The sequence below is a fragment of the Micropterus dolomieu genome, linkage group LG03 (assembly GCF_021292245.1).
Source record: "Micropterus dolomieu isolate WLL.071019.BEF.003 ecotype Adirondacks linkage group LG03, ASM2129224v1, whole genome shotgun sequence".
Classification (NCBI taxonomy): Eukaryota; Metazoa; Chordata; class Actinopteri; order Centrarchiformes; family Centrarchidae; genus Micropterus; species Micropterus dolomieu.
In genome coordinates this window covers 20,765,118-20,786,218 of record NC_060152.1, presented here as the reverse complement: position 1 = coordinate 20,786,218, position 21,101 = coordinate 20,765,118, and the positions used below count along the sequence as shown (strand labels likewise).

The window sequence follows — 21,101 nt, the reverse complement described above, 5'->3', positions numbered from 1 at the left end:
TAGCCCCGGTACAGAAGGTTCCTAAGTAAACAGCTAGCTGTGTGCTCCGACCTACAGAGAACACTGCTCATAATAAGACACCCAGGGCAAGCAAGCAGGTAAGTTCAAAAGGACACAGCTTTTTCTCACTGCTTTCTCAGTACTTGTCCAGAATACACAACACACACAGACAGACACGAAGTTGGTAAGAGGAAAAAAAGTTCTCTCTCCACAGGAAGTCCCTCACATATACATTTTTCCTTCATTGCTTTAAATGATCACACCTACAGTGCTGCAATATGTCTAAACATTCACGCAAGTTTATACAAAGACTGACAGATGCAGATATACCTTCTTCTCTTTGAGAAAACACCTGTCACACACACATTTTTCTAAATGTCTTAACCTTCTTGTTAATGACAAACAGCTTTATCGTACTGCTGAGGCATGCCACACATTGTACACACGCAGACACACAACCTTCTTCAAACAATCCTTATTCGTCCTCTCTCTAATAAGCCAGCTTCTCTGGTCCCCCAGTCCTGTGCCACCAACACCCTCTCTTCTGTGTTTTATAACCATTACCTTGTGTTTTCAACAAAAAACTAACACTGCCGGGCTGTTCTCCTGTTGTACATTGTATAGGTTCAAGTGAGTTAACATTTTCTCCGCCTCCATCTTTCAACAGTAAGTAAAGACAAAAGTGAAATACTAAATTCTGAGGTCCTTACCTTCTTTTCTCTGATAACCAGGCCACCCCTCCATAATTCTCTGTGGTCAATACAGCTGTCTAGGTCACCAGGCTCCACCAGGCCCGCACTCAGGTAGGATGCCGCTTTCTGCCATCTGGGCAAAAAAGAAAAAAAGGTTCAGTCAATGACCAACACAGGGAAACTTTTATTCCAATTCACAAAGAAATGTTAACCCTGTTTTGTCAAAGTAAAGTAACAAAACACTGCTATGCACAATTGCCATTAAGTAAAATGTGTGCTTTTGTATGATTGTTCATCCATTGCTGAAAGTCAACACCTGCTCAGTTTTACTGTTCTACCTCCACCTAGTGGTTAACTGGGAGTATTATAAAAGTACTACTAATTATAATTCTACAAATTCACACAATACCGCTGCATTTCAATTTCACATCAGCCTTTCATGTTTGTCATGCCACAATAGTGTTTGTTTGTGTGTGTGTGTGTATGTATGTATGTGTGTGTATGTATTGTTGTGTTTGCATATTATATTAATTTAAAAGTGTATTCATCATTTGCTTTGTGCAACTCAAGAAATGTAATGCATGTAATAATTTTCATCTCCTCACCCAGCAGTGTGCTGTGTGACTACAGTGATCTTAGCAGCATGCCAGCAGGACATGTGTTTAAGTGCTCCCAGCAGAGGCAGCAGATCTTTAATAGGAGGGGACTGCTCTGCAGAGGCCAACACCAGCACATCTAACAAGGCTTTACCTGAGGTGGAAAATGGCACAAAGGAAGGAATTCATTAGACATTTTCTCTTTTATTTATAAATTTTTTTTTAATTTTTTTTTTTTTTTTTCCTTCATCTCTAAAGGATTTCATGAGTCAATGAACTTATCTGGTTGCTCCACTGACACCATCTTTTTAACAAGTAGGTAGAATTGCCTGTTTGCAATTCTAAATACCAAGATCTGTGAAAGAAAAGTTGGAAGTCAGTGGTGACTCCAGCTCCTCGGGCAGCCGACGATGGAGGGTGACTGTTCCTGAACTCCTGTGGAGATGGTGAGCTAAGAAATGCTCTTTCAGAAAGTGAAATTTTGCTTCAGCAGCCAGACTTGCTAAGTAGTAGTCAGAGCAGACGTACCCCATCTTCCCAGTGGTGTGTGCATATTTATTAAGTACAGTAGGCCACCTTTTCTACGAGGCTGCTGCAGGCAGATTTTCAAAACCTAATTGCGTGAAATTGGACTGGATCCTGGTCACACATCTGAGGAGTTTGGCTTCAGTAAAGAGGGTTTCATTCCTTATTACTGGAAGCTTTTGGCAAAAACAAAACTCACTTGAGACATTGTTTTGTGCAGTGAACAAACTTCTTGTTCTTTCGCCCTTTTTAGTAAACTAGACTATTGTTGTTCTCTTCGTGAAAGTAAATGGAAGAAACAGGTTGTGCTGTACAGACAAACTTAACACCTGAAATCATCTGAGTAGTAGTGTGTGGAAGTGTTTTGGATTCTACACCATCAGTGGAATAACTGTTTCTTCGAATTAATTTGAATACATTTCATTTTAGTTCTCATTTGCTCTAACTAGATATTTTGAAAAACAGACAGCCCTACTGAGCGTGCAGATCTTCACAGATGACAGCTACAAAATGATAAAATGATTCACAGTTGCTATGGATGATAGTGTTTATAAAGAAAGTGAGTGCTATGGATTAGCGAACAGTACCTGGAGGTGGTAGCTTGTCTGACAGTAGATGCAGTCCTTCTGAAGCCTCCTCTAACAGCCTGTTCAATAAAAACATTCAGATCTGATCAGAAATGTGACACTTGATTCTTTGAAACACATGACAAATATTTGTACCCATTTTTTTCCTTTTTTCTTTACCTGTACATTAGCAAATTATCTCAAAATCATTGTCCTGATTCAACTGTATGAAAAAATAAATGTGTTTCTTTACATTAACTGATTAAAGGAATACATTCAGTTCTATTAATGATGACGTTTGTTCAGATAACATCAACTTATTACGATCTCACTTAGATGTATCAGACATATACCTGCAACACGGAGCAGGAGAAAAAGCACATTTATTTATATTAAGAACATAAGGTATCATCTGTCGCTTACTCTGTCAGTGACGGCTCGTCACCCTTTTGGTCTGGTGCCTCCTGATTACTCAGAGAACTGAGACATGATTCCAAAGCAGTTGGCTCCTCCTCACTGTCTGCTTTCTGATGGCCTGTCCCCAGCTCTTCCCAGTCTGAGCTGCAAAACTACAAAACAGGTGTTATAGATTTAGGTATGAATAGTTGTATGAATGTTGGAAGTCTTAGTACATTTGCTCCTGGAGTGTCACATCCCCTGAATGAATAATTGAATACTTCTATCACCATCTTTTACACAAATTCAGGTAGCCAGCATACAAGTGGAAAAAACCTTTTATTCACAAACTGCACAACGATACCACCAAGTGGAAATCAAAACACAGATGTGATGGGGTACAGTAGGTTGATGGCATCTGGCAAGGCTGCTGTGAAGTGTGTTTTGTAATTTTGCTGACAGAGGCATTATACTACAACCCAGGAGGATCCACTTCAGTCTCATAAAATACGGTTGGTTTAAATTTTTTGTATTTGTATAACACTCAGCTTTTCATGACAGGAGTTCTCCAATATAATTTCTAATTTATGGATACCTACTTATTTATGGGCAAAGACATGTCTTACATCACAAATAGGAAAAGGCAGTGCACTGTATAGGTAATTGTGTATAGATCCTTGCAATGTAAACCATGTCTATGGCAAAAAAAAACAGTCTTGCATCTTCCAAATGTCTCACCTGCATTACGCCTTGGCATGCCTGAACAGCAAAGTACCACCTCTGAACTGAAGGGCTGCCACTGAGAGAACAAGCTGGGAAAACATGCAGAGGAAAGAGGTAAGCTGTGAAATAACAATGTGTCAGAAAGATGCCCACAGTGGCCCAAATGACTGTACCTGGAAACACAGAGATCCCTCTCACTGATTCCTGAGTTGATATGTCCACAAGTCTGTCATATATCTGCTTTACTGGCTCCAGACCTGTGAACAGTGACAACTGAGCAGTCAGGTTTCATCACAACCAGACTAACGTTACTTTTTTTTTAAGATTAAAAACTATAACGTTAAATAGCACCTCCATGTTTTAGCCTAACATGCATTTAGATATTGAAAATTTCAATAAAAACACTGTATGCTGCTAATATTTTATATATTCAAAGTCCTGACAGTTACCAGCTGTTAACACTTTAAGTTAACTTAACTTACAAATCACATTAGCTAGAGTGGTTTTGACTGGGTATTAGTACACTGAAATGTTTACAAGCCAAATGTATGTGGCACATCTCTCTTGTTAAACTAGGAAATATTAACACGGTAACGTAACCTAGTTAGATATTATCTGCTTCAAAAGACAAATCTTACAGTAGTATAGCGTTAACCTAACTGTTACAGTATCAGTGGATGTCGATACCGTGATTGTATCCAGACACTGCATTAGCCGCTGAAGAGGAAACGTTAACGTTAAACTTGAGAAACTTAACTTAAAACGCGGTGAATTAAAACTTACATTCAGTAACCTCCGCCAGGTCGTCATCAGTTTCACAAAGGGATATAACCAAGACGTACCGGTCCATGTCGTGTTAACATTAGTAAACTCACGGTTAATGTTTGCTTTGAACAACAACAATCATTTCGCGCACAATGTCAAATTTCCCACCGGTTCTTCTTCTTCTTCTCCTGTAACCAGCCCAACGTGTCCAACTCTACAGTCTATGGTCCAACTACAAGGCGCGCCACCGCCCCCTACTGGACTTATGGTGCGTTCTCGGAACTGGGAAATTTCCGTCCTCCACCTAGAAAATGGTTTTCCATGGTTTTCGTTCACTTTCGGCGTAAACACCACCATGCACCTGGAACGCTTTGATGTCGAAAGTTTCAACTGGGAAATATCCCAGTCCCGAACGGTCTCGAACGCGGCAATAGACTGAACTACCAGATAGACCTGGTACAGCGACTCAGAAATCCAAACGGTCCGACAGTGTTAAAAACATTAAAATCGTTGCTACTGCATCAGCATATGTCCTACTTTCAAGTGCGGATGTATCATGTACAAGTGTCACATACAATAAAAACGTCTTTTTTAGAAATTAAGTTGCTGGGGGTGGGCAGCAGCCCGGGTTCGAGCCAAACTGTGGCCCTTTGCTGCATGTCATCCTCTCTCTCTTCCACATGTTCTGTCTATCAACTGTCCTGTCACGAATAAAAGCGATAAAGACCCCAAAATATCTTTTTTAGAAAAAGAAAAAAGTCTCTGAGGGTCTGAAAAAGGTAAGCAGTGGACCAAACCCACTATGAGGCATGTGGTTGAGGACTACCGTACTAAATACATTGACTTTAGACACTGACGGTGGTAGTATTTAATTATTTTGATCAAAATTACTGCTAGTTTTGTTGCCTAAACCCAACCAAGTCAGAATCAGAAATACTTTTTGATCTCCAAGGGGAAATTCTTTGTTACAAATTGCTCACTTGCAAATCAAGGTTTAAGGAATAAAAATAATAGAAAGTAGGTAAGTAAAAAATATAATAAAATATACAAATATTAAAATATACATATAAAATATAAAGTTTTCAGATATGTACAGTATTATACAGTGTTAACAGAAATGTAATGATAAATAGTAGTAATGAATTAGACTCAATTATTTAAACTTTATATATATTGTTGCACATGTCAAAATTGGGTTAGAATTTGAAAACTGTACCAAACTTTAAAAAATGTTTGACAGCAAAAGTGTTTGACTCTCATGACAAAACATTCTGAGCAACAACTGAACTAAAATTAACAACTTGGAGATTTGAATGACATCCTTACAGTGCATCAAGCAGTGCAGGAAAAGGATTTTATTTAAATATACTTTGTAAATACAGCATTCAATTCATTCAATGTTAAATGATCACACAACTCAGTACTGCACTTGTTTGCAATTGTTTTCATAATAACCAAGTGAGTGAAAAATTCTTAACAATGTAATTTTTTCATGATGACAGGGAAACATTCACTAAATCCTGATTGTATTGCTTATTGGTACATTTTATGTTGTATGTTGTTATGTTAAGTGTATGCAACACTAGCATTGCTAGTTGATTTCTACAGTGTGTTCCTGGACATAGACGATGTAGTGGTGGGTGTTTTCTCCCTGAGTGAGGACTGTCAGAGCCTCCAGGCCGTGTGCCTCCTCCACCACCATCACCTGGTTGCCAGTTAGACCCCCCTCTGCATTCAACACCATCAGCTGGTTGCTGCAGTTACCAAATTCCTGCTCATCGGCCACCTGCAACTTCAGCCACAACTCCACGTCAACATTTTGCCTCAACCACTCATGATTTCCTGAGTGAGTGATGTGTTGTGGTTTACCTGTTGTACAACGGTAACAGTGCCTGGAGCCATGGCGACCATGGAGGTGACAGTCTCGTCGTGAGTCTCTGAACTCAACTCAGTGATCTGCTGGATATTAACTGAAAACAAAAGACATATATATTGTGATGTGGCACGTACCACATATGGTAAGGCACATTAATAACAAACATTAATAGAAATAGCCACATTTGGTTTGTCTGAGTCAGACATCTACTGTATGTCTAGCACTGTTACCGTTGTCTTGCAGGGCTGCTACTGGTGCTTCTGTCAGCTGCTCTTCATCCTCCACAGGCACATACTGGGCCTCTACTGTCTCCCCCACCTGGAAACGTATACATATGAGAGAGTGTTCTCTCCTGAAAACACTGGCTTTGAAAAATAAAAACAATTGAAACTTATATTATATGCTGGTCGAGCTTCCAGTGTCCAGTGGTATTTCAGCAGCAGTTTTTAAGTTTCTAATTCAGAAATATAATTTTCAATGGCAAGAGACTGAGACAGAAACAAGACTAGTGCCTACTACTGCCATGCTAGCAGCTCTGTATGGCTGTACTTGAGCATAATGCTAAAATGCTTACAATGATAAAGTACAGCTGAGGCTAAAAATAAATCAATAGTTTAGCAAATCGTTGGTCATAAAATAAAGTATTGGACAAAATTACACTTTGTAATGCGTACACTGTTTGATGTTGCAAGAGGTTAAAGTCATGGAGTCACCAACATGATTACAATTATGCCCTGAGGACCTTTGCAAAATTTAACAGGAGTCCTTCCAATAGTTGTCAAGATACATCAGTCAGACCAAAGTGGTGGACAGACAAACATACCGACATTGCCATCCCTAGAGCCATGTTGCTAGGACAGCTAAAACAATAACCCAGCACCTTTATTCACTGTATCTGGCCTGCGTATGTGTGTACTGTTTACCTCCCAGGTGCCTTCGACCACTTTCAGGCTGTGTTTGCTCTTCAGGTGGCGGTTCAGCTCCCACTTGGTGCCATAAACAAATTCACATTCAGGGCACTTCATACCACCTAAACGCAGGCACACACAAAAGCTATGTTAGGTTATGCTGAACACATGTTGGGCAATCCCATATGTTGCTCAACAACATCAGCAACTATACAATACTTTTACAATAGACACTGAATGTATCAGTTCATACTGCTATTACAGCCTGTCAAGTTCTGTCCCACTACAAGCTAGAGTTTTCACCATAATGTCAACCTTCAAAAATCTTTACACAGCACAAATCACCTACTGTAGTAAAATATTACTTGAAAGAACATGAAAAATCTAGACATAACAGCATAAGAACACAGAGATGAGACCTTGCTGTTTCAGAGCATCAGGGTTTGGCAGTCCAGGTCCAGCATTCTGATATTTCTGATCCGGGTGTTTCATGTTGTAGTGTCGCTTCAGGGGACCAGCAATGTTACAGGAGTAGTGGCAGTGAGCGCAGCGAAAAGGCTACACAGATAGATACAAACATACACAAGTTAATGTAAATGAAATATCTGAGAGACAAGACTGCATTTGAAATATGAATTGAGTTTTTCTAAACAACTTGTCAATCACTTTATCAAAACAGTGACTGATCATGGGTGGAGTTTTGCTTAGCTTTGCTTTATGACCTGTTTGTTTTGTTGTTTAATTTTAGTCAAGAAAGTAGCAGTACAATAGCTGGGGAGTGTGAGTTAAAGCTATAGTCTCATTTCTGATATCCTGAACAATGCCCACGACAAGTCAGACTAAATTATGCATTGGTAAAATGTAAAAATAAATAAAATACTTTTTTCCCATACAAATGAAAAGAAAGAGCTCTTTAGACAATTTCTTCCGATTGATATTTTACCATTCACACATACATACAGTATAAGGGTGTTTCTTTGTACATAGTAAGCTGTAAGCTGTGTGTGCCTCTTCTCGTGTGCGTATTCTGACCTTAAACTCAGCGTGTTGTTCCATGTGTCTGAGCAAAGAAGGTTTAGAGACCGAGGTGAAGTCGCACTCCAAACATTGAAACCGTTTCCCTGAACAAACACAAATTAATTACTCTTGAATATCTGATTATCTGATAGTCTAGCAGAATACTTGTGTCATGCATAAGAAAATTATAAAATGGGCAATAATAAATAAACGGAAAATTAGCTATGACAACAATGGCAGCACAAAAAACATTGTCAGTGACAGAGAAGAGTGTACACACCTTCATCTGTGTGGCTCAGTCTGTGGCTTTTCAGCGTGACTTTGGATTTGAACTTTTTACCACACAGATCACACAGATGATGCCTCTCTGTGTTGTGTCGGTTCATATGAGTCTTTAAGTTACTCCTGCTGCGGCCTGCATAGTCACACACACTGCAGACGTATGGCTTCAAACCTGCACGCATGGACATGCGTAAAAACACACTTAAAAACCAGCAACAAAATGCTGAAAAAAAAAGACTTGCTTTGGAATAAAGGGATATAAAAGTGTGAAGAAACAATATGGTATTTGGTGAGGTGTTGGATTACAGTGGTTTGGCGAATGGCTCATTTGTCAGCTTATTAACATGCACTATGTTGACTGAAAATACTTGAGGTATCATTGCTCAAAATAGAGATGCTTTTTGATAATAAAACATATTTAGCTAAATAATGAAATTGTCTGTAGTTTGATAAAATAATATAATGTTTTTGTGTCTGAATGTTTTTAGTCCACCACCTTGTGACTACACTGGCTTTTTAGTTGTATGGGTGCAGCCAGCAGTGTACTAGACTGATAATCTTAAGTGACAAGGATAAAGTCAGATAAACCTGACGACAAACACAATGAGCATATGCATTGCAGGGAGTTTTGGTAAGCTGGCTGTGTTTGCTGAGACCTTCATCAACACCTGTGCTGGATTTATGTCTGCCAGCTACCTCAGCCTCAGGACAGATGTAACTTCAAGGTAAACAGCTCATCAAGGTAAACAAGTGTTGATGCAGGGGCCGAGGGGAAGAGGAGTAGGACTAACAATTCACTTCCTCAAGACAAGACATTGTATATTATAGCTAAAGTGGACATGCTTTATGTATTAAATAACTAAAGCTCAACAACCATGTATTCATCAGCCGTGTATAGCCGTGATTTTAGCAGTCTACTATTATTATTATTTCTCACTAGAAACAGCATGAAAGTTACACATGTTTTGCAAAGACCAAGGGATTGTTGCAAGAGAAAATCATTCCTTAAAACAGCATGTCTCATATTATGTAATTTCTGCCAATCTTCATTGCCAGATTCTAGAATTTTTTATCTTTGAAATAATGCCAGCAGCAAAAGTGGACAACTTTGTTTGTTTGTGTAACTCGACCAACAGGCACATTTCCTTCAACAACAGCTGCAGTGTGTTTTCAGTCTAGTTCATCCTCCTGAAGGGCAGCCAGGAGTAAGAGAGACAGATGGAAGCTCAGATCACCAGTAACCAAGCAATGAAATACTGTGCATGAACGCTGATGTTTTGCCAGACTCTCGCTGTATGTATGTGTGTGTCTGTGTTAAAAGTATAGCAAAAGCACACCTTGGTGCGCCCAGATGTGCCGCTGAAAGTCACTGCTGTTCTTCAAGAAGTAGGAGTCACAGTAGGGGCACTTCTCTGCGCGCTGCACCATCAGTCCTTTACCTTGGTGTAAAGGTGGTGTGTCTGCCCAACACAAACCCACAAACACAAAAAATGACATCGCAACCTTGGAAATGTTCTTGAACTTTAACTGTGTGACTAGCTATTTATTCCATTCAGGTGTGATAAGGTAACTCTGGTTCAAAGCAGCAAGAATGCATTTATTATCTTAATTTACCTTAGTCCACGCTTCCCCATAATATACAACATTGCCTTCTACAGAGTATCATCACAATGAGACACCTAAAGTCATAAATAGGGGATGTCATACTATAAAATTAGCATAAACATGCTAACTACAGCGTAAGAAAAAAACTTTCAGCCTAGGGGTCAAATTTGTCACACAGGGGAAATGTTAATACTTACACTAAGTCCTAGGTGGGGTTTGAATTTGTTTTTTAATGTATGTGTGTTGTAATCTATATGTGTGTGTGTTCTTTACCAGGGTGAGCTGTTTTGATGTGGTGTTTTAGTCTGTGCTCTGGACAGATGTGCTGGCAGATAGGACAAGTCACACTCTTCCCCTGTAAACAACCACAGGACAAAGGCATAACATATAGATCAAACACATATAAAGTTTTATTGAGGTACACGAGACAAAAACATATATTGACATTTAATCAAAGTATTCTCCCAGGTCAAAGGAATATTTGTCCTCTGAGGTGGTCGAGGAGGGAGTACGTACTCAAACTGACTGGTTACCTGTTCCTGGTGCGTCCTCAAATGGGCTTGAAGCTTGTATTTGTCAGGTGTGGTGTATTTGCAGCCGGGCTCTGAACAAGGCAGCAGCAAGCCGCTGTGTTTCTGGATCTGGTGCCGCTTTAAAGAGCTTTTGGTGATGGACGAGTAGCTACACTTTGAACAGTAATGTGAGTGCTCCTTGGTGTGTGTGCGTACATGGACGTTATAGTGGACTTTGTACCAGAACAGTTTACCTGTGCAGCAGAAAGGGAAAAAAACACGATTTAACACTCAAGCAAGACAGAAGAAACGCTAAGTAATAAATAATAATATGGAAAATGGAAAAATAAATAAATGAAATAACAGGACAAAACACAACCAGCCTACTCAAGTGGGTTTTGTCATCTCACCACAGTATTGACATTCCAGCTCTCCGTAAATTTTCCTGAGCCGTTGGAAAGACTCCATATTAAGACGAGTCTTCTGAAGAGATGAGAACACCTGCTGGAACGCACTCTGGTGGGAAACATCCGACACCTACCAGAAAACAGAGAACTAATCAGACCGCCAGGAGCAAAGCTAAGGAGGAGAAAGTCCACCTCAGGAGATTAAAAGATGATTAGCAGGACTTCCATTAAAGAGGTTTCAACTGCATTGAGCAATATTGGTGTGTTATCGTTATTTGTATTTACTAATAATGCCATTAATAAGTTATCATCTTTAGAGTGAAATCATTGCCCTTTCTATATGTACAGAATAACGTTACTTTGGGTGGATAATCAATTAATTAGACATACTGTATCTGTCTGCTGATGCCAAAATAAAAGTCTTGTAATGCAAAAGAACACAGAGGCAACTAATTAGTGGCTTCCACTGAAGAATTTAGTGCTGACATTAAAGGCGCAACAATTATTTGATTAACTGATTATGCCATTAATCTATTAGTCGATCAACAGAAAATTAATCAGCATTTATTTTGATAACTGATTATTCATTCAGTCAGTCAAGTAAAAAACATTTTCTTGTCTGAGCTTCTTAAATGTGAAAATGTGCTGCTTTTCCTTGATAAAACATTATATTAAATTAAATGTTTTTGTTGGTTGGACAAAATAGGTCACTTGATGACATCGGCACGGGCTTTAGAAAATAGTGATGGGCATTTTCTGATGTTTAATAGGCCAAATGATTAATCGAGAAAATACTTGCAGTCCTACAGTATCAGACACTACTGTCCCTCTCAAGTACCTGGAATTAATTTACCTCTTCTGACTGTGGAGTTTGTCTCTCTTCTCCTGGAGGTGCCGACGGCAAAGATGCAGGTGCATTCTCATCAGCTGGGTGTGTGTTTTCTTGAGTGCTATCCTTCACGAGAGGGGTGTGAATGCTCTCTGATGATAAAGGAGTCTGTGTATTGTCTGCAGGGGTGTGTGAGTCCGCAGTGTTGTCCTGCGACCTTGTCCCAGCTGTTGCTTCATCCCGACTGTCAGAGGGAGGTGTGGTTGCCACAGAACTCGCTTGTTCTTGCACGCCTCCTAATTCTCCATCTTTCGCCATCTCTCCCTCTCTCACCTGTCCTTCATCTGTACTTTCACCAAGATAATTTGCTTGTCCATCCTCCTTTTCCTGCTCCCTCTCTTTGCTCGCTGCTACTATTAGCTGCTCCCCTTCCCCTACATCATTTCCTCTCCTCTTCATTTCTCTCGTCCTCTCATCTTCGCCCTCCTTATCTATCGTGTGCTCTTCCTTCGTCCCATTCTTTGCATCTTCCCTCTCCTCGTCCCCCCTCATGCCTCCTCCAGGCTGCATCAGATAGTAGCTGTTGTTGATGCAGTCGGTGAAGGCCTGCTGCTGGTCCAGCTCAGGGTGAGACTCTATCAGGTGACTCTTCAGTCTCTGGGAGCTGACAAACTTCCCGTCACACACGCAGCACAAGTACATGAAGAGGTGCTTCCTGACGTGAGCAGCGAGAGCGGCCAGCTTGGTTGCTGCATGGTCACAGAGGAGGCAAGCGAAGGGACGCTGGGGCCCATGGACCAACAGGTGGCGCTCCCGCTCGAGCTGGTTCTTAAAGCGGCGGTTACAGGTGGGGCAGTGGTAGAGGAGCTGTCTGAGGCCCTGACGAGTCTTTAACCTAGAAAACATAAACAGATTTGAAGGGCAGATGTGTCGGGTTGGTTGTCAGGGATAAACACCTAGATGGCAAGGTAACATAATTGGACTCTATGTAGTTCAAACCTGAGTTGCTGGTAACTCTGCTGGACAGCAGTGTCCTTCAAGTTATGCCGTTTCTCCATGTGTTTCAGCAAATTCTTTACATCTGAGTATTTCTTCTCACAAAAGCTGCAGTGCTGCTTCACCTTCAGATGAACTCGCTCTGTGTGGACCTGCATTACCAGGAACACAGAAAAACCCGGAAAATGTATCTGGATGTGGAAACCAGCATCAGAATCAAACATCAAAAGTGAACAACAAACAAAAATACTTCTACAACCAAAAACACAAAATCACATTCATAAAATCACATGTATTCTGTATTGAAGATAAGTGGTAACACAAATTAAAAAAACAACCTAACCCTGATAAAGGGAGTCCACATTGTATATTGGAGCTTGCATGTTAATAGTAATTATACCAAGGATTTAACAGTATTGCTAATAACATCAATAAGAGTAAAACCAACACCTTGAGGTGCCCTGGGCTGAGGCAGTTGAAAGGACAGTGCTGGCAGCTGAACTTCTCTCCTGTGTGCTTCCTCAGGTGAACATTCAGGTTGGCTTTGAAGGAAAAACCAAGTAAGTAGGTCAGTAAATATGCAGCTTTTACAGGAATTACAAATCTGCCTGCTATCTTTTTATATGTTTCCAGTAATTTCATGTTTGTAACTATTGATATTTCCACATTTCCTCTTAGGAAGCATTAAAGACTTCCAAGACTATCCAGTCTTACTGATTATAGTAGTCATTAGCAGGAATTGCAAAGGTACTTGATTATATATTTGAAGGAGAAGTGAAGACATAGTAATGTCTCTACAGCCCCCTACAACAATTTGATTCTGTCTCACTGTCTAAGAATCTAGCGGAAGCTTCTGTGTGGACTTGAAGACAGTTTCTCCTGTGTGCCGCTAAGCCTTAATTTACCTTTGATGGCTGATGCGTAGTCACAGTGGGGACACTGGAACGGTTTCTCCTGTGTGTGTGTCCTGAGGTGGGCAATCAGCGAGTGTCTGAATTTAAAGATCTTATTACAGAACTCGCAGGCAAAGATCTTCAACTGGCTCTGAAGTAAACTGGGAGACAGAAAGTGACAATATTACATTACACCAGTTGACCAATGTCATTGTAGCTGCTATTGTGGCAGTGGAGATTCTTGTTGATCTTGCTAATAAAAATACATGAACTTCTTCAACTGGCTCTAGGCTGCACAGAAATCAACAACACCAATAAGCAATTCAACTAAAGAACTTTTAACACCTCAAAAAATAGGAAAAGCAGCGGGACATTCTTAGCGGCACATAGTTTTTTTTATTTTATTTAATTACAGTAGTGTGTGGCTTGTAGTTTACACATGAGCATTCAGCTAAATCTTCTATAAAATAGAGCCAATTCTTTACATTTAGTGAAATATTCATACAGTACTTGATAGCATCTTGCTTGATAGAATATTCCTGGAAGCCTCTGCTTGCTGCTGCTGTTGTTGTTGTTGTTGTTGATGTTGTGGAGGCCGGGTCCGAACTAGGAATAGAAAACAAAGGGATCAGACTGCTGACAGCAGAAACTTAAAAAAGGGCTTTACAAAGAAATGTATGCATACATGTTGTTAAGTCAACTCTCACTGTGAGATTTTCTATATGAAGCTCACTGACCATTAGTTACCATGACCATCAGTTATTTTTTACATTCAAAGAATTATAGCAGAGATGTGTTGATATGTGATATATTGATTATATTACCTTGGCTCCTGGTCAGTTTCAGGGTTACCTTCGCTGGCTTCACTTACAAGGTCTTGTGATTGACTCTGCAAGACTGCAGACTGCTGACAGCCCAGAGAAATTGAATAAATAAACCCATATTGTATTGGAATTCACAGATCAATTCAAATCAAATAATGTTTTTTTTAAAAGACAAGAAAACACACACTGCAACATTTTATCACAGAATTATCATATTTGAAATGCAGTTGAAACCCTAAAATGCTAAACCAATGTATATTTTAGAAAGTAAATCTTTTTTGCATCTGATCCAACATCCTTGTGTAATTAATACAGCGGTCACCAGCAAAAGACTGTCGGAAGTATTTATAGAGATTATGTTTTTGGTATAAATTCTGTAGTGTCTATATGAACTGCTCACAAAAATGTGCACTATCCTGAGTAACTAGGACACTGGTCTCTAAAAAGAGATGTAGTTGTGATTGTAGTTTTTCAATGTTGTCCCTGTGTGTTCCTGTGCTTACCTGAGGTTGAGCCTGGATGGCCGTGGACTCTGTTTCTGCTGAATGGTCCTCTACTGGAACCATTTTAGAAACACCTGTTGAATTAAAGGTAACATCTTATAAATACAGTATGTTTTCATAAACAGACAAGTCAGCTGTTAGCCAGAATGTAAAAACTAGCACAAAAACAAAGTCTTTACAACTAACCTGGAAAGGTTTCATCTTCTGTCAGAACAACACTGATGACTGACTTTTTGTTTCCTGTTGCTTGGCCTCCTTCTTTGGAGATGCGGCTTCGGTTAGTTCTCAGGTGTCTTAAGCTGCCAACATCTTCACGCAGAGAACAAGAAACGGTCAGACTGCTAGAATCATAAAACCAAACCTGAACCCCACTCTTATGAGGCAGAGTAAAACTGAGAATTTATGCAGGTAAAATACCTGTAGATATATTTTAAATAGTTCCAACAGAATAGTTAGGGCACACCACTAACACATTAGCTGACTCGCTCTCAGTAGAATTTCTTTACTGTTTTTATATAATATACAGTCCAATTCACCCCAAACTTTGCTTTCACAGATCACATTCAGGAGCGATTTTCAAAGCTGCAATCAGGTGTCTCTCCTGGTAAGATTTAATTTGAAGAAACCACGCCCTGATCTTAAACTTACCCTTTTCTCTCACGGGTCCTGGTCTTGCCGAGTTTTGTTGCATCTTGTTTGGATTTGCTGCCGCAGGATCCAAACTCCCATAACCTTCAACTCCTGTTCCACCACAGATGCTCCCTGAAAATGAGTCTATTAATAAGAATCCCTTGAATTGCCATGTACAATAAATATATGTCAATGATATTCTTCCACTTTCCCACCAACATCTGGTAGTTAAGACAGGCGTATGGATAATTCCCAGGCTCGCTCAGGCCGCCCAAACTTCTGTTCTTTGTATACCTCTTTGGCACATATTAATGTTTCCTTTTGCAGGTTCATTTCACTCCTCACCATTCTGCTCTTCGTCCTCCTCCTCTTCCTCTTCTCTCAGGCAGATGTGTTTGAGGATCTGTCGTCTGTTGCGGAACGAGCGATGACAGTTCCTACATTCCAGCCCCAGTTTCTCGTCGTGGCTTTCGCCTAGCAGAAGAAAACCAAAAAAGAACCAGTTTGAACTGTTACTAAACAGTTTATTTACAGAAATCACTAACAAAAACAAATGTAGTTGACTTAAATGTCTACATCACAATTTAGTGACTGTTAAGAAAAGTTAGTTACCAACCAGGCAAAAGCCATTTTCCAAAACTGTGTGAGGAATCTCATTGATGTCAAGTGGACTGTGGACAGGTAATACTTTGAAGCAGTACTCAAAATGTTTGTAGGGTTTATTGAGTTTTTATATGTGAACTTTAAATTTGTTTATAAACTCTAAAACAGGCATCTTCTCTCATGCAAAAGGGACTTATAATGTCTTCTGAATGAAAAAGAAAGAATTATGGGACACACATAATTGGCCACAGTACTACCTTCTATTATGCTACATTGTCTGTCTCCCTTCTCCTTATTTCCTTCTTCTTCTCTTTGAACATTATCCTCTGGAGAATGGGTGGAGTCATCCTTGCCCTGTGTCAAATCCGTGCATATCTTCTTCTTAGAGCCTTTCGGTCGTCCTCGTTTTCGCTTCAATGGGCTCTCTGTGGGCCAACAAGACAGCAGAACAGATAAGAAGACAACATTGTGTTTTTTTACCTTTTTATTTTTATTAACAAAAGACAAAATTGAATAATAAGCTTATCCCACAAACAATTATTTTCTGTGCAGCTAAAGACTGGTATACTGTAGCTTTCATCTCCATCGTTATACCTCAAATACAATGAAAAACAGAAAAGCTCTTTAATTATCTGGCAAATAACCTTGTACAATGAATTTGATAGGGGTTTGAGTCCAATACAGTACTATATTAATGTTTATGGACAGAGAATCAGGTCAAGTTCATCTCTGAATAAATGAATGAAGTTATAATGATCATGAAATAGAATAGTTGGGGTTTTTTTACACGATCCTGTCATTGTAATACTGGCATTGACATGCTAATCTGACCTGCCGGCGTCTCCTCAGGCTCTCCTACAAGGGGCTGCAGTGCAATGATGATTTCATCGGGAGGCACCTGCTGGGGGTGCAGCTGGGAGCAATGGGCCAGCAGCTTAGAGCGACTTGGAGAGAAGAGGTTGCACAGCTGACACATAAACACAGAACCAGCTGGAGAAACAGGGAGGAGAAAGGTGGAAGATCAAGAGGCAGAGAGAGGTAAACAAAGAGATTCAATGGAGCAACTTTTGGCATGACAGAAATGTTTTAATCTAAAGTGCCAAACAGACAAATGAATGAAAACTCTTTACTTAGACCATTTTGTATTATGTCATCTTTAGTGTGTTTGTTTGAGTAGATGTAAATGTTGAAATTGGTGACATATATTCCTTTTTCTTCTTTTTAATTTCTATATAATACATACAACTTGAGTTAGGTGTCAAAGGAAGGAAGGAAATTAGGGAAATGGAAGTTGTGTGCCACATGTTGTTGCTTATATCAGAATCAGCTTTATTTGCCAGGTATGAGTACACATGAGGAATTTGACTCAGGACTGTACATTGCTCATGATGTGGTTACTCATACAATAATAAAATCAGACACAGTCTACAGTACTATATTAAATGCTGTTCAGTGATGATAGCATGTTTTTGCTGCAGAAGTTGATAATAAAAAGATTATTTGAATTCCTTCTGTGTTAACCAGTCATTTGGTTTCTATTGTTTCACAATACACCTCTAAAAGAACAGGCTGTTTGGACTGATCAAATAATAGTATTATTGACCAACAAATCCAGTTCTTTTTCTAGTTAGATATTGAATATGAACATTTTATAGGTTTTATGTATTTCACTTATATGGATTATAATTAATAACATATTGCAATTCAGTTCATCTAGTTATCTTGAATTTGTCAGATTTTTTTGTGTGAAATTGGCCACCATCATAAAGAACCTATGAAAATATGAGCTAGAGTTAATTTTGAGTGTTTGTCGATGTATTTCCGTTTTAAGGCCGATAATCTGTCTTTCTCTACAAAATCTGGTGCTGTCTCAACACTTTCATTAGAATCTATCAGTCAGAGCCACATCATCATTGAACTTGAGGGCTGACGTTACTTTGTGCATTCAGTGGCAAATACGTCAAACTCCATGTAGACTCCTTGCACCTATCTTGCAAAACGAAAAGTCTGTAAATAATGTCTACAGCATGAATAAAAAAATTAAAGAACAATCAGTGCAGACACACGTTAGTTTATTTTGATTTGGCCCAAACTAACATGAAGACCCGACAAACATATTCGAGTTGAAGCTAGCCAAAATCTTTACCTGCTTTTTGTGCGTCCATGTCTCCAGCGTCTAAACAACAAAAGAACACTAATTTACCGAGAAAGCTGAGGCATCACACGACTAAATACAATCCCTAAATTTGGATTTAGAGCCTAATTTCACATTAAGTACGTAGAAATTTCTGTCGAATCTGCCACACAAGTCCTTTCAACCAGCGGAAGCAGAGAGGACCCAGTCACACAGTAGCCGACAGAGCAGCGCCCTCTGTGGCTGGAGGACTGTACTGCGGCTGAGAGGGGAACTGCAACCATCTCAAGTTCAGTTTTCCTCAAAGAAACAAATTTTGGCCAAGGATTTCTTTACTAACATCTCAAATTTGTTTTTCCTTGTGGCAAAAGGCATCAGCACTGTTGTCATAGACATTTGGAACAAGGTGTCGGAGAAGATTTGTGTCTCATAATCTCTAGTTATCAGGTTACACTGTGAAACAAAGTAATCAGATTACTCTCTAGTTATCAGGTTAATCTGTGTGAACCACAGTAATCAGATTACTCTCTAGTTATCAGGTTGCTCTGTGTGAACTACAGTAATCAGATTACTCTCTAGTTATCCGGTTATCTCAGTGTGAAATACAGTAATCAGATTACTCTCTAGTTATCAGGTTACTCTGTATGAAACACAGTAATCAGATTACTCTCTAGTTATCAGGTTACTCTGTGAAACACATTAATCAGATTACTCTAGTTATCAGGTTACTCTACATGATTTCTTTTTCTGATAGGCCTACCTAACTACAGAAGAGAGATTTTCTGTAAATAAAATGATTACTGACTAAAATTTGTTTGGAACATCATCATATACTGTAGTAAATACTCTACAAGTAGGCCTACTGCATTGAAAAAGTTAAGTAAAAGTATGTAAGTAGGCTATAACCTTGAAAATTTAGAAATAGTCAATTAAAAATAAAAGTAACTTACTTAAAGCAGAAAGACAAATGTCCCATATGACTGTGTACTATTATATATTATATCATTAGATTATTATTCCTCATGTATTAATGTAGCGGGTTGAGGTTGAACTATTTTGTATCAGACTGCAATTAAGGATTGTTTTATTTTAATCAGCTAATTATTTTCTCCATTAATCGATTTTAATAAATTCTGAAAATAGTGAGAAATGCTGTCACAGTTCCCTAAGTAACACCTTCACAATGCTGGTTTTGTCAGTCCAAACCTCAAAATGATTAAAAATACATTAAAATAATCAAAAGCAGCAAATCTTCATGTTTGTGAAGCTGGAACCATGAAATGTTTTTACATGAAAAATGAATAATACCAAAACATTTGCCAATTTAATTTCTGTCAATTAGCCTAACTGATGCAGTTCAGAATCAGAATCAGAATCAGAATCAGTTTTATTGCCAGGTATGTGTGCACATACGAGGAATTTGACTCATAACACAATAATAAAATAAAATCAGACACAAACTACAGAATAGATAACACTAATATACACACTATGAACAAAACAATATAGCCATATTGACAAATAGTGCAGTGATCAGAGTGCAAAGGATGCAAGAGTAAACTATTCTCATTATGTACATGTTGAAGGTGGATATGATATACAGGTACACATACACATACATGCATACATGTACACATGTACACAGTGTGATGGAGCATAGTGCAAAGGATGCTGGAAAAAATAAATAAGACCTATGACCTTATGACCTTATGACCTTATGACCTGAGGTAGGCGTATTGGTATACAGTATATACAATATGACATAGTATGAACAGCACTGAAATAGAGAATGGTGAATAAATAAATAATAAGTGGTAACCAGTAAACAGGTGGCTGATTAGAGACAGAGTTACTGGGTTATTGCACAGGAATTGTTCCTGACACTGTGAGTCAGAAATCAGCTGTTCATCGGAGTGATGGCTTGTGGGAAGAAACTGTTCCTGAGTCTGTTGGTTTTGGCATACAGTGCTCTGTAGCGCCTACCAGAGGGGAGGAGCTGGAACAGGTTGTGTCCGGGTTGAGATGGATCTGCAGTGATGTTTCCTGCCTGTTTCCTGACTCTGGAAATGTATAAGTCCTGAATGGAGGGCAGGTTGGCACAGATTATTTTTTCTGCAGTTCTGACTGTCCGTTGTAGTCTGTCCTTGTCCTTTTTGGTGGCAGATCCAAACCAGACAGTGATGGAGGTGCAGAGAACAGACTGGATGATGGCTGTGTAGAACTGGATCAGCAGCTCCTTAGGCAGGTTAAGCTTCCTGAGCTGACGCAGGAAGTACATCCTCTGCTGGGCCTTCTTGATGATGGTGTCAGTGTTGGGCTCCCACTTCAGGTCCTGGGATACAGTGGAACCCAGAAACCTGAAGGATTCCACAGCAGACACAGGACTGTTGAGTATGGTGATGGGAGGCAGAGTGGGGGGGCTCCTCCTGAAGTCCACGGTCATCTCCACAGTTTTGAGCGTGTTAAGCTCCAGGTTGTTCTGACCGCACCAGAGAGCCAGCTGATCAACTTCCCGTCTGTAGGCCGACTCATCACCGTCCCGGATGAGGCCGATGACCGTTGTGTCGTCAGCGAACTTCAGGAGTTTGACAGATGGGTCTCCTGAGGTGCAGTCGTTGGTGTAGAGGGAGAAGAGCAGTGGGGAGAGCACACACCCCTGGGGGGCGCCAGTGCTGATATTCCGGGTGCTGGATGTGATGTTTCCCAGCCTCACCTGCTGACTCCTGTCAGTCAGGAAGTCTGTGATCCACTGACAGGTGGAGGCTGGCACAGTGAGCTGGGTGAGTTTGGTGCTGAGGATGTCCGGGATGATGGTGTTG

At 39.7% G+C, this 21,101-nt stretch overlaps 2 protein-coding genes across 7 annotated transcripts in view; both read right to left on the bottom strand.

Moving 5' to 3' along the window:
• LOC123968861 (MDM2 binding protein) overlaps positions 1-4,637 on the bottom strand; it is a 34,511-nt gene extending 29,874 nt beyond the window's left edge. For 2 of the 4 annotated variants that reach the window (XM_046045869.1, XM_046045872.1), the window contains exons 1-7: positions 4,282-4,636; positions 3,672-3,755; positions 3,514-3,587; positions 2,803-2,948; positions 2,401-2,459; positions 1,298-1,442; positions 711-825 (exon numbers count right to left, since the gene is read on the bottom strand). In XM_046045869.1, the coding sequence (XP_045901825.1) occupies positions 711-825; positions 1,298-1,442; positions 2,401-2,459; positions 2,803-2,948; positions 3,514-3,587; positions 3,672-3,755; positions 4,282-4,348 (690 nt within the window). In that variant the 5' untranslated portion in view covers positions 4,349-4,636. Of the gene's footprint in view, positions 1-710; positions 826-1,297; positions 1,443-2,400; positions 2,460-2,802; positions 2,949-3,513; positions 3,588-3,671; positions 3,756-4,281 lie in introns of all 4 variants that reach the window. The other 2 variants (XM_046045871.1, XM_046045870.1) reach the window with 2 other exon arrangements.
• A 934-nt stretch (positions 4,638-5,571) lies between these two features.
• Positions 5,572-18,468, bottom strand: LOC123968993 (zinc finger protein ZFAT-like). Of its 3 annotated transcripts, none has more exons than XM_046046057.1 (24): positions 18,295-18,468; positions 16,980-17,138; positions 16,406-16,573; positions 15,891-16,019; positions 15,564-15,677; positions 15,102-15,224; positions 14,916-14,989; positions 14,413-14,495; positions 14,099-14,194; positions 13,601-13,749; positions 13,146-13,237; positions 12,699-12,847; positions 11,724-12,594; positions 10,874-11,000; positions 10,485-10,717; positions 10,225-10,306; positions 9,684-9,806; positions 8,345-8,518; positions 8,080-8,168; positions 7,467-7,605; positions 7,063-7,169; positions 6,370-6,457; positions 6,133-6,233; positions 5,572-6,049 (listed from the first exon to the last, which is right to left on the bottom strand). In XM_046046057.1, exons 1-24 carry the CDS (start codon positions 18,311-18,313, stop codon positions 5,855-5,857), a joined length of 3,684 nt encoding a protein of 1,227 aa, XP_045902013.1. In that variant the 5' UTR covers positions 18,314-18,468; the 3' UTR covers positions 5,572-5,854. The 3 variants fall into 3 exon arrangements, with proteins under 3 accessions (XP_045902013.1, XP_045902010.1, XP_045902011.1); XM_046046054.1 differs by having other exon boundaries at positions 5,572-6,055; positions 18,295-18,467; XM_046046055.1 differs by having other exon boundaries at positions 5,572-6,055; positions 14,413-14,492; positions 18,295-18,467.
• Between the last annotated feature and the right edge of the window lie 2,633 nt (positions 18,469-21,101).

Coding starts and splice junctions, on each gene's coding strand:
- LOC123968993 (XM_046046054.1), bottom strand. Junction 16,574..16,979: donor GCCTGAGGAGACGCCGGCAG/GTCAGATTAGCA, acceptor GTTGGCCCACAG/AGAGCCCATTGAAGCGAAAA. Junction 8,519..9,683: donor GCACATCTGGGCGCACCAAG/GTGTGCTTTTGC, acceptor CCATGCGTGCAG/GTTTGAAGCCATACGTCTGC.